This window comes from Peromyscus maniculatus, chromosome 20, assembly GCF_049852395.1.
Source record: "Peromyscus maniculatus bairdii isolate BWxNUB_F1_BW_parent chromosome 20, HU_Pman_BW_mat_3.1, whole genome shotgun sequence".
In the NCBI taxonomy this organism is placed as follows: Eukaryota; Metazoa; Chordata; class Mammalia; order Rodentia; family Cricetidae; genus Peromyscus; species Peromyscus maniculatus.
In genome coordinates, this window is record NC_134871.1 from 73,008,577 (window position 1) to 73,021,407 (window position 12,831).

Sequence of the window (12,831 nt, forward strand, 5' to 3'; positions counted from 1 at the left end):
TAGCTCTATGATAATGTTTGCCTGACTGGGCTCCTTCATCTATGGGCTGCTATTGGGTGTTTCTGCACATGTATTCCATGCATCTGACTCTGTTCACTGTGGACTCTAAATTCTCCAAGATCAGGCTAGTGGTCAAGGCCCTTCATGAGCTGGCTCTGACTTATTTTTCACTTTTTATTCCACCTGGTCAAGCCTTCACTAATCCCTTGAAAGCTCTCATTTTCCCAGTCTTCAAGACCCACCACCAGAGCCTCTCCTCGCCACCTCAGCTAAACACGCAAGCACGCAGCAGCCTCACCTCTGCAGCTTCCGCAATGCTGCCACATGATCCGTCTTTAGCAGTAGCTGTGGAGCGGCCAGGAGCCCACAGCATGTGATGCTGTGATGCTGTGAGGTGGTCCTGACAATGATCTGGAGTCTGCAGACTCTACCAGCTTAGGAAGGTCCCCCAACATGACTGCTGTCACCTCATGTAGCTGAAGTTTTCTCCAGTCCTGTGGCCCTGTGATCATCTGGTTCCATTGGGCCCCATGGTCCCTCAGCCACTTATAAAATAATCACTCAGAGGCTTATATTAATTACAAACTGTACAGCCAATGGCTTGAGTTTCTTGCTAGCTAGCTCCATCATCTTAAATTAACCCATTTCTATTAATCTATGTTTTGCCACATGGCTGTGGCATTACCAGTCTGCTGGCATGTTGTTCCTTGGGCAGCGGGCTAGCATCTCCCCCACCTCTGCCTTTCTTCTTCCTGTCTCTCTCTTGGATTTCCTGCCTGGCTATGATCTGACTCACCACAGGCCAGAGCAGCTTCTTTATTAACCAATCATAGCAACACATACTCACAGCATACAGAAAGACATCCCACAACAACTTCAGATACCAGTTGCACTTCTTCCCAACTAGCTATAAATTCAAGTGTTCCCAGAAACCTTTCAGCTTCAGTAATTTGCAAAATGAAACACAGGAAATAAAAACACTGTGTTTATTTATTACAATTTATCACAAATACAAGTCAAGGGCTAGGGATTTAGAAGTGATAGAGCAGTGCACACTTCATACCCACAAAACCCTGGGTTCAACTCTAAAATGACACATAGAGAATATGAATGAACAAATATACAAACCAGCACCAACTACCCAAAAAGAAACAAACATATATGTGTTCACCAACCAGCAAGCTTGGTAGAAACTAGTGTTTAGAGTTCTGGTCAGGGTCACTGTGTAGGTATAATTGGTTGAGATCATGGGCCACTTGGCCGAACTCAATCTCTAGCCTTGTCTCATTCTGGCACTTAGGCTGAGATCACTCTTCAAAGTTCCGACCCTCAAAACATAGAGCTGGTCTTTCTAGTGGGCTGGACTCCATCTGAGTCAAAGCTCAACAAATCCTGCTGTGCTCTGTGGCTCCAATGTGAATAATAATGACGCTTCTATCACGGAGGAAACCTCAAAGATTTAGTTTCCCTCTCAGGAACTGAGGATGGTTGATTAAAATCTTACTAATTTTTAGAATGCCGGAGATGACTTGTGTCCCAGGAGTCAGGAAGACCACATGGTCCTCACTAAGGTGGTCCTAAGCCCTGTTCCCATTGTGGTTCACTCTCTAGCCCTAACCACTAATTACCCAATTCAAGAGATGGAGGAGACACCAGCCTCCCCATCAGCCCCAACAGTGCCCCCAAGTACCTGATAAACTGCAGGACAGGCCCCCTACCAAAAACCCCACAGCTTGGCTAGGGCAAGTCAAGGTCTCATACACCCCTCCCCAAGCTACCTGAGAGAAGTTTTTGCAAACAATGCATAGGCAAGAGATGGGAGGAAATATCCTAAAAGCAATGTTCTCCCACCAATGAAGTGCAGAACGGGAAGAGAGAACCAACACAGAAGGCTTAGGAGTCTTTAATGCTTAGTCCAAAAAATCACAGGCTGAAATTTTCATAACCCTGGTCCTTCCCCAGTAAGGAAAAGTCTTCAGAGGGGCCTGGGAAGTCCCTCATGGTGCACTGATACCCCCATCTCAGAGTGAGGCAAGCAGGAAGTGTATGTAGTGAGCACCACGTGCCAGCCCTTTACAAAGTGCTCTGTAGTGTCCTCTCAGTCCTCACACCTCACATCAGTGCCAGGAGGCAGAACCCCCATCTTACAAAGAATCTTGAGGCTTATAAGTTGTTCATAAGCAAGTCAGGCAGGGTAGCACATGCCTCTGACCCCAGCATTTAGGCAGGAAGATCACCACAAGTTTGAAGCCAGTCTGGTCTATAGAGAGATGCCAGGCCAGCCACTACCACTCCGTGAGATCTTGTTTCAAAATCCAGAAAGAAACGAGATATGGAGGTACATCCTTTTAATCCCAGCACTCAGGAGGCAGAGGCAGGAAGATTTCTTGTGAGGTCAGGGCTGGATCTTGTCTACATAATGAGTTACAGGCCAACACAATGAGACCCTGCTTCAAGTTTTAAAAACAAACAATAACAAAAACAAAACAGGAGTTTTGGTTTTTCAAGACAGGGTTTTTCTATGTAGCTCTGGTTATCCTGGAACTCACTTTGTAGACCAATGTGGCCTTGAACCCAGAGATCCTCCTGCCTCTGCCTTCCAAGTGCTAGGTTTAAAGGCCCATACCACCACTGCTTGGCTGAGGGAGGTTAAAAAAAAGTTCACAGGCCTCATGGAGGAGAGGAGAATGAAAATCTAGATCTTTCCTAGTCTACCACATAGAAGTCTCCCTCAAATCCAACCTTGGTCTCCCTGAAGAAATTATTTATTTATTTATTTACTTACTTACTTATTTCTGAGGCAGAGCCTAATCTGATCCTCCTGCCTCTGAGTGCTGGGAATCTCAACATGATGCCTGTCCTGGCCACTGGGAGGAGAGGAGCCAGCTAGAGGGAAATGTTCTGTAAGGATGAGTAGGGATCCTGGAAAGGGTGTTCTCTGGTTGGGAAGGGGGTGTGTGTGTGAAGAAGACAGAAAAAGGGAGGTTGGACTCAATCAGTACACACTTAATGCATGTGTGGAAACATCACACTGAACCCCACTAATATGTACAATGAGTGTCAAAAAGGCTGAGGTAGGTCAGTGTTAGCTTTCCTAGTGTACATGAAGCAGTGCCAGAAACAATGCTAATAAAAAACAAAACAGGAAAGATTAAAATTAAAATCATCTTTCCTCCAAAACATCAAATATGACCTCAGACATCCCTACCTAGGACCCTGTGCACACAGAGGAGGCTCCCAAGGAAATGAGGTGGCGTGTGAGTGCAAAGGCCCACCCTCTGCTGGTGCCGTGCAGAACAAGCCCTGGAGACAAGGCAGCGGGAAAGCTGCCCACCCTGGAATCAGAGTCCGCCTGGCCATGAGAGGACAGCCCAGAGGGCTGAAAACACATTTCCTCCAACAGAGAGCCCAGTAAACCCCGTGTGTAGGCATCTACTGGGCAAGACTGGGTTTCTAAGGTGTGCTAGACCTGGCCGGGCACTCATCCGTTAGCAGAGGCAGGAGCCCCAACTCTTGGAGTCTTTCCCTGGCTGCTGCCTCCCAGCCCTTGTTGGCCTGTGGGTTTCGAGGAGAGGGATGCAGGAGCCCCTCCACCTGCACCTCCGGGGTCAGCCCTGCCAGAGCTCTTCGTGCCCGCTGCTCCGCCAGCCGCCCCACTCCCACTACCAGCCGCACGCCCAGCAGCTGCACCTGCCGGCAGAGGGATACATCGCAGATCGCCAGCAGCTGCTCCCGTGGCTTGGCCGGCAGCTCCGCTGGGGTGAGGTTTTTTCCGCTGGGAGCCAAGAAGAGCAAAGGACACAGATTGTGGACAAAGCAGCTCCGGAAGAAAACCTGCGGCTGACCACAGAGGGACCGGAAAAGGCCCCAGAATCGGGCTCCGCTCACCTCTGACTGTGTGCATTCCAGTCCCAACACGGGTCGCTTAGGGTGCTCTTGGGGAGGGGTCCTCACAGAGCCCCCAACGCCCAACCAGTCCCGGACCACATTCACTTCCCCAAAAGGTACCTGCGGGGGAAGGAGAGAGACACAAGGGGATTCGGGCTGGAGTTCAGGGTGACGATCAGGCTGCCATGATGATCTCGCCCACCCCACCTTCACCCTCAAGTCGTTTGTGTTATGGACTCCTGGCCTTGTGATTTGCCTCGGTCCATTTCCCCTCCAGCTTTCCCCACCACCTTCTCCGGGTGCCGGGACCAAATACAGGCAGAACACGGGGACATTCGGCCCTACAGAGGGCAGGATTCTAAGACTGGTGACAGACAGATCTCCCGAGACAGAAAGTTAGCCAGGGCGAAAGGAGACAGGGCAGGCTGACCACTGATCTCTGGGTGCCCTCACAGCCCCAGGCCTCAGGCTGTCATTTCCATCGATCATCATTGATCACCTTTCATCACTCAGCTGGGGTCAATAAAAGCGATTGAGCCTCCTGCCCTGAGGCTTCCTTACCTCCCCCACCTGCAATGTACTGCACAGCAGTCACTCATCCTGATCCCTAAGGGAAAGCCGGCCGGCCTGCGCCGGACTCTGTCATGAACCTTTCAGAGGCCCAGGGACTTGCCACCAGGATGCCTGGCAGCTCCTACACCCTCCTCCCCGGGCCCCAGCCAGTCTTCCTGGAGGATCCAGCGTCCCAGCCCCTCTCCTTGACTCCAACCACTCTAGGGAAAAAGTAGATCCGGTAAGGTATAGGGCAGGATGGCGGAAGGGAGGGCTCTCAGAGGCAATTAGTGGAGAGCTCACAGGGGAAACGGAACTACCATTAATGTGCTTGGTTAACTATGAACAGAGAAGCATCAGGAGAGTGCTTGAGACCACAGGAGCCAGTGTATGTCCTGCAGGGGATGGGGTGGAGGACCCACCCACCTCCCAGCCAATTACATGTTCTTCCTCCACCGCACACCCAGACAAACATCCACCTCAGAACCACCCACCACCAGAGGAAGCCAGGCCTTTACCCCAGTCTGGGCCATGCCAAAGGGTCCTGGGTTCATGCCCAGGAAGAGCACTTCCTTGGGACCTTGGCAGTATCGAGTCACGTAGTTATGGTGCAGCTCCCAAGCATAATCCACTGGATTATAGATGACGCCCACAGGCTCTGGAAACTGCAGCTGGCGAAGTTCAGCATTGAGCCGAAGCTCCTCCTCCAGGAAGCCCTCAGCCAAGCTTCGAGGGCAGGGCCGAGGTTCCATCAGGGCACCTGCAGGTTCATGGGTAGGCCCCGGCAGGAAAGTCTGGGACACAGCCATGCTGCAGTCACCTGGAAAAGAGGTGGACATTTTCCTTCAACCTCAACCCAGTGTTAGGATCTGTGCCAGCTAGGGCTCTCACTATCATTTCCTGGCCTAGAAGAGACCCTAGGCAGCCCTGTCAGTTACAAGCTCACTCCAGTTCCTGGTAATGCAGGGACCTTTGCTCCCCACTTCTAGAGTCCTCCCTCTTTTCGATACATCAAGCATCCTACATTAGTTACTCGTCTTGCTGCAACAATGTACCTGCAAAAGCAGCTGAAGGAAGGATTTATTTTAGCTCTCAGTACATTCATCAGGGTGGGTCATGGCTTCAGGGGCATAACGGAGTTGATCACATTGCAGCCATAGTCAAAACTCAGAAAGCAGTGGGTACCTATATTCAACTAGATTTTTCTCTCTCCCGGGCCCTCCCCACCTCAGTTTTATGAGACAGGTTCTCACTATGTAACCTTGGATGGCCTGAAGCTCGATATGTTGACCAGGCTGGCCTTGAACTCGAGTTCCTCCCCTCTCAACCTGAGAATAAAGGTGTGTGTTGCCACACCTGGCTAGAGCTCCTTTTTATGCTGTGCAGGCTAGTTTTTATGTCAGCTTGTCATATTGGAAGATGGAGCCTCAGCTGAGAAAATGCCCCCACCAGACTGGCCTGCGGACAAGCCTGAGGTGCGTTTTCCTGATTGAAGACCGATGTGGGAGGGCTCAGCTCACAGTAGGCAGCGCCACCTCTAGATTGTTGATCCCGGGAGCTATAAGAAAGCAGACTGATGGGGCTGGAGAGGTGGCTCAGAGGTTAGGAGCACTGGCTGCTCTTCCAGAGGTCCTGAGTTTAATTCCCAGCAACCACATGGTGGCTCACAACCATCTGTAATGAGATCTGGTGCCCTCTTCTGGTGTGCAGGCAGAACCCTGTATGCATAATAAATAAATCTTAAAAAAAAAAAGAAAAAGCAGACTGAGCCAAGTCATGGGAACAAGCTAGCAGCACCCTCCATGGCGTCTGCTTCAGTTCCTGTTCTGACTTCCTTTGCTTGGTGATGGACTGTGTATGAAACAGCAAGCTAAAACAAACCTTTTCCTCCGTACTTGCTTTTGGTAATGATGTTCTATCCTAGCAACAGAAAGCCTAGGGCAGTCCGGGGCCCCAGCCCATGGGATGGCACCACACTCTTGGAGTTTAGGTCTTCCCATCTCCGTTAACCCAATTTAGAAAATCCTTCACAGACATGCCCAGAGATTCACCTTCAAAGCGATTCCAGATCCTGTCAAGTTGGCAATCAGATATTAACCGTAATAGCACCTCATCCCAAACCTCTCACCAGGTGAGGCCTGAGCCACTAGTTCTCCAGCCATGCTTTCTTCCTCATTTCTTCTCTTTCTGCCTCTTTTTTTTTTTCCTTCTTCAGTGCTGAGAGTTAAACCTGAATTCTTGACCATGCTAGGCAAGTACTCTATCACTAATCTACAATCCTAACCCCTTTTTCGTTTAGATGGTGGGTGGTATGTCTCAGTAAGTTACTCAAGCTGGCCTTGGATTTACCCTCTAGCCTAGGTTAGCCCTGAACTTGTAATCCTGTTGCCTCAGCCTCTGAAATAAGTGAGGTTCAGCCTACATAAGCATCATAGCTACTTAATAGGTTTCTTTTCTCTCTTTTTGGGGGTTGGAGTACATTACTTTTCTTTAAAAAAAAATTTTTTTTTTTGTTCCAAGCATGGTAAATCCCAGCACTTCAGAGGTCAGTGAGTTTGAGGCCATCCTGACGCTATGTAGGACTGTCTCAAAAACAAAACAAAACAAAAACAAACAAAAAAACAACCACAGGCCTTTAATTCCAGCACTCAGGAGGCAGAGGCAGGTGGATCTGTGAGTTTGAGATCAGCCTGGTCTACATAGCAAGATCCAGAACAGGCTCCAAAGCTACACAGAGAAATCCTGTCTCAAAAAAAAAAAAAAGAAAAAAGAAAAACAAAAAAAAACCCCAAAAACAAACAAACAAAAAAGAAGTGGAGGCAGGAGGATTAGGAGTTTATGACCATCATCAGCTACATAGCAGGTTCGAGACCAGTCTAGGTTACATGTGACTCTATCAAAATAAATAAATAAGAGGCTAGAGATACAACCTAGTGGTTAAGAGGATGTACTGCTCTTGCAGAGAACCAGAGTTTAGTTTCCAGCACCCACCTAAGCTCACAGCTTCCTGTAACTCCAGCTCCAGGGGATCCAATGCTTTCTTCTGGCTTCCTTGACCACCACAAATATGTGGCATACATTCACACACACACACAAAATGAAGATAAGTCTTTTTCTTTTTTGGAGGGTGGTGATTGATTTTCTTTTTTGAAACAGGGTTTCTCTGTGTAGCCCTGGCTTAAAGGCACGCACCACCACTGCCTGGCAAATGATTTTAAATTATATTTTTATATATTTGTGTCTCATGCATGTGTTTACGAATACATGTGCCGTGAAACACCTGCGGAGCACAACTCACAGAAGTCTGTTGTCACTGTCCACCATATGGGTCCCAGGGATTGAACCCAGGTCTTCGGACTTGGTGACAAGCACCTTTACCTTCCGAGCCATTCCATTGGCCCACCTCCACTTCTTAAGGGCTGGGATTAAAGCCTGCACCAGCCCAGGCTACATTAACAGGACACATCTACTGACATCCTTTCTCTCCAATGTCATCCTTAATAAAACCAGTCCAGCCAGGATGAGCATGTCCTGGAAATACTGTGCTGACGAATGAGATGCAGGTGCACAACCACAGCCCAGAGACTTGGGAGGGCTAATTACAGCAGTTTCCAGGTGGCAAGCAATTGCTCTCCACCAGGTACACCTCATTGATCTTCATAACAACCCCATGAGGTGGGTATTATTGCTCCCATGTTACAAGCCAGGAGACTGAGGCTTAACGAGATCAAGCAAGTTGCCTAGGGTCATGCAGTTAGAAGTAATGAAGTTGGGATTTGAACCCACAGTATCTGACTCAAAGCTATGCTCTTAACCACCCACACCATCTTGCCTTAGATGGTTTGATCAGCCACCCTACTAATTCTACAAGCCCCTAACCCCAGCCCAGCTTCTTTCCCACCGTCGAGAATCCTCAGAGGTGGGAAAGGATGATTGCCAGACTCTGAACAGACTCTGACACGCTATGCAACCACGGCCAGAGCCGCGGGTTTTCACATCTGAATACTAAGGATAATAATACCCACTTCATAAAGTTGCCTATGAATGGGAAGAGGGGAGGAACTCAGCAGCAAGCTTTCTAACTGAAACAGATGTTCTCACACTCCTACGCACACCCAGTGCGTGTCCCTGACCATTTCACTCACTTTCAAAGTGCTTCTCCTACCCCAACTCCCAAAACTTTGCACAGGTCATTTTTACAAACCCAACCAAATATGACTGAGGTAGCCAGAACATCAACCAGCAGTCAACCAAGAAGGCGATCCAACAGATCCAGTTCATACTCATCCTTCACAATGCAGCTCAAACCATCTCCTTGGTGAAGCTTTGCTTCTTCAATATACTGGAACCTCTCTTTTCTCTTTCTCATCCTGTTCTTCTCAGGTATCTATCACAGCAATGAACTTCCTCGTCTATCACACACAAGGAAGTTGGCTGTGAAGCCAAGATATATGTATCTTGAACAAAGCGATTCAGATGCCCTGGTGAAGGCTAAGAGCCACTGGGTACTGACTGGCTTCTTCATGAATTCACCCTTTGCCTCCCCAGACAGAAGTAAAGGAGACCAGGAGTCAGGCTCTATTCAATTCCCTGCCACACCTATAGGGTCCTAGATCTCAGGTACTCAACAGCCCTTAACCAACTCTATCCACTTCCACATTATCAGTCTTGTTTAATACCTTCCAATAAAGCACTTTTGTTTCTCCCTTGCTAGGGGTGGAACCCTGGGGCTAGGCAAGCACTTCACCACTGAGCTACCCCTGGTCCCTGATGAGCCACTCCTGATGGGCTCATCACCCCACAAACCAGTGTGGGAGAATGAGCCCAGGCCTAGGCTGGTACTCTTCACTAAGCTACATCATGAGGCTCCTCCTTTTTTTTTTTTTTTTTTTCTTCTTCTTCTTCTTCTTCTTCTTCTTCTTCTTCTTCTTCTTCTTCTTCTTCTTCTTCTTCTTCTTCTCCTTCTTCTCCTTCTCCTCCTCCTCCTCCCTTTTCTTCTCCTCCTCCTCCCCCCTTTATTTTTTGTTTGTTTTTTGAGACAGGCCACCAGCTGGAGACCAAACCTTCAATATTCTATAACCCTAGCTTATAGGGTGGGGCTGGGCTCTGAGGAATGTTTCAGTGTACTGAAGAAGCAAAGCTTCACCAAGGAGATGGTTTGAGCTGCATCTTGAAGGATGAGTATGAACTGTGTAACAGCCCTGGCTGTCCTGGATCTCTCTCTGTAGACCAGGCTAGCCTGGAACTCACAGAGATCTGTCTGCCTCTGCCTCCTGAGTGCCGGGATTAAAGATGTGTGCCACTTTTGTTTTTATCTTATATGTTTTGAGATAAAGTCTCACTATATGGCCTTGGCTGTCCTGAAGCTCGAGATGTAGACCAGACTAACCTCAAACTGTGACAGTCTTCCTGCCTCCGTCTCCTGAGTGCTACGGTTACCTGCATGTGTCACTACCCTACCAGGCCTGAAATCTTTAACCAGTTTGCCCAGGACATTCTGGAAAGCTGAGAACGGTGTGGTGAACTGGGTTTTCTGGGACCTTGCTTTGCATTTCCCTATGTAGAACCAATATTAGAAAAAGCAACACCAGTGATCCCTCTCAGGTGCTGAAGACAACAAGGATGGACATACACAAAGGTAACAAGACCTTATTTCCACTGTTCAATTTTCAAAGCCCGGTCTGATACCACAAGCTAAAACTCAGCTAACTTGAATTCTAGCCCTGGCCTTTTCTCTTTTTTTGTTTGTTTGTTGTTTGTTTGTTTTTCCGAGACAAGATTTCTCTGTGTATTTTTGGTGCCTGTCCTGAATCTCACTCTGTAGACCAGGTTGGCCTTGAACTCACAGAGATCCACCTGGCTCTGCCTCCCGAGTGCTGGGATTAAAGGCATGTGCCAACACTGTCCAGCCGCTTTTTCTCTTAAAAGGTTCTCTCCCAGGGCTGGAGAGATGGCTCAGAGGTTAAGAGCACCGACTGCTCTTCCAGAGGTCCTGAGTTCAATTCCCAGCACCCACATGGCGGCTCACAACCATCTGCATTGAGATCTGGCACCCTCTTCTGAGTACATAATAAATAAATAAATAAATCTTTAAAAAAAAAAAAAAAGGTTCTCTCCCTTAAATTGGGGAGATGAGGCATGCCATAGCACACATGTGGTCAGAGACAACTTGGAGAGCTGGTTCTCTTCTTCTACAGTCAAGGCTCTGAAGATCAAATTCGGGTCATCAGGTTTGGTGGCAAGCGCCCTACCAGCTGACACATCTAAGAAGTCTCTCTATAGAAGCCACATATTCCATCAACCTACCACCAGCTGTTAACTTGTTTATGGACCAGTCTCTTGCTGGGAGAATAACTCCAAAATGAATAAAATGTAAGGCAGGCTCTAGGTAAGCCATGAGCTAAGAGGACAAACAAGCTGTATTGCAGTATAATCTGAGCTTTACTATCCCAGACAGACCTTAACAGAGCACTGAGAGGAAGCCTAGCAGCCCTACCCAAAGTCACCAACAGCCATACACTTAATGGGCTGATGCTGCAAGTCAGTGGAGCCCTTACCTAGGGTATACGAGGCCTTGGGGTTCAATCCCCCAGAATAAACCAGGTGTGGAGTCACATGCCTATAGGGCGACTCAGGTGGAGGCAGAAAGATCAGATCAAGAGCATTCCCCTCATAGCAAGGGTGAGGCCAATTTGGACTACATGCGATTTTTTTTCTCAAAAACCCAGATGCTTAAGAAATGTGTCACACATTTCAAATTACATTTAAAAGCAAAGGGCGACCCTTATATACATGTGATCAAGGCTAGACTTCATATTTGTATCCGATCTATCTGAAATTAACTCCAAGAAGTGTAATCGAATCCAAGCCACACTGGGCTAGAAAGATGGCTAAGCAGGTACGAGCACTGGCTGCTCTTCCAAAAGTCTTGAGCTCAATTCGCAGCACCCACAAAGCGGCTCACAACAGTCTAACCGAGTCCTATACGATCCAATGCCCTCTTCTGGTGTGCAGACTTACATGCAAACAAAACACCCATATGTATAAAATACATAAAATAAAAACAAGAATCCAAGCCACTAGCTAGCCCCTGCCTCTTGTAAACTCTCCAGGTATCCACGGGATTTAAACCAAAATTAGCAGCGCAGCAGGACTAATAGGGGCCCCTTAGGCCTCCGCGTCGTAGCGCGGCCACCTTTCCCAAGCCCCGAGAACCCCCTCCGCCCGGTACTGAGATTCAGCCCCCTACCGCCTCACCTGCAGCAGCTCCCCATGCAGCTTCCGCTTCCTTTCTCCGTCCTGGCGCAAAGGACACTGGAAGTCGTAGTCAACAGCCTTTAAATTAGAAGAATGGCTAGCAGCGTCCGCTTCCGCCGGAAATGCCTAAATCCCCGGAAAGCTCGCTAAATGAGCTCTATGGGTCGCTGGGGGTTGTAGTTTAATATGATTCAAATCAAGCTGTCTTGGAAGTTAGAGGCCAATTCATTCACAACAATCTGGACTCTCCAGCCATCCTTAATCCCTCACCCACCAGAGACCTTTCCAGCCCCCGCTGCTGCCTCAAGCTATGAGACCTCACCTCTGCAGCCCTCCATGGGCCATTACTGAGTGCATAACATCCAAGGAGGCATCTCTCTCATCCCCGACTCTTTGACAATGAACATCCCCATTACCATTAGCGTGCAAATCCACAGCTTCACCATTTTGACCTGGCTCCCTTGGCATCTGCCAGCCTGTATCCCAGCCTGGAGTTCACCTGAGAAGTAGAACCAAAATCATTCTGTCTATGTGAGGAGATGTAGTGTGGAAATATGCTCACAGTCATGCGGAACCTGCGGCCTGTAAGCTGGGGAACCAGGAAAGCCCTCTGTAGTTCAGTCTGAGCCTGAACTGGTTCTACAGAGAAACAGACCAGTCTCCGTGCCGTCTGAAGGCCGAAGATGGAAGCCCCAGTTTGCAAAGAGGCAGAATTGGAAGCCAGTATGACTGGTGTGGTGGCACATGCCTGCGATCCAACCACTTGGGTGGTTGAAGCAGAAGGACCATCAGTTGAAGGGTAGCCTGGGCTACACAGTGAGACCCTGGAGAGAGAGCCTTCTATGGGCTCCCAAAGTGCAGCCACCCAGGGCGACTCCTGTGCACGGTCTCACACACGCCCCCCCATCCCCCAACCCACCCAGCCAGCCCGGAGCAGGGAAGGGGGCGGGGCCACCGTGTGAGCACCTGGTCCAACACGACCAGTCTCCGACCAGTCACCGCTGCTTCCGTGGGGGAAGGGCCACCCACTCCACCTGAGCGTCCTCCCGCTGCCTCACCCTTGACAGAGTTTCCCACCTCTCCTCACTCCACCAGTTTCCAGTATGAGAGAGGCAGAAGTTATCCTCTGCTACA

General features: G+C 48.9%; 1 protein-coding gene across 3 annotated transcripts; it reads right to left on the minus strand.

Moving 5' to 3' along the window:
• Positions 1-965: 965 nt before the first annotated feature.
• On the minus strand, positions 966-12,158 carry Smug1 (single-strand-selective monofunctional uracil-DNA glycosylase 1). Of its 3 annotated transcripts, XM_076556975.1 has the most exons (5): positions 12,020-12,158; positions 11,698-11,775; positions 4,959-5,260; positions 3,889-4,008; positions 966-3,775 (listed from the first exon to the last, which is right to left on the minus strand). In XM_076556975.1, the coding sequence occupies exons 3-5, from the start codon at positions 5,247-5,249 to the stop codon at positions 3,482-3,484; spliced, it is 705 nt and encodes a 234-aa protein (XP_076413090.1). In that variant the 5' UTR covers positions 5,250-5,260; positions 11,698-11,775; positions 12,020-12,158; the 3' UTR covers positions 966-3,481. The 3 variants fall into 3 exon arrangements, with proteins under 3 accessions (XP_076413090.1, XP_042120556.1, XP_076413089.1); XM_042264622.2 differs by having other exon boundaries at positions 966-4,008; positions 12,020-12,153; XM_076556974.1 differs by lacking the exons at positions 11,698-11,775; positions 12,020-12,158 and adding an exon at positions 5,797-7,190 and having other exon boundaries at positions 966-4,008.
• Between the last annotated feature and the right edge of the window lie 673 nt (positions 12,159-12,831).

Excerpts from the sequence above, each read along its gene's own strand:
- Smug1 (XM_042264622.2), bottom strand. The coding sequence starts at position 5,249 with ATGGCTGTGTCCCAGACTTTCCTGCCGGGGCCTACCCATGAACCTGCA. Across the intron at positions 4,009-4,958 it reads TTGGCATGGCCCAGACTGGG|GTACCTTTTGGGGAAGTGAA; the intron begins GTAAAGGCCTGG and ends CTTCCCCCGCAG.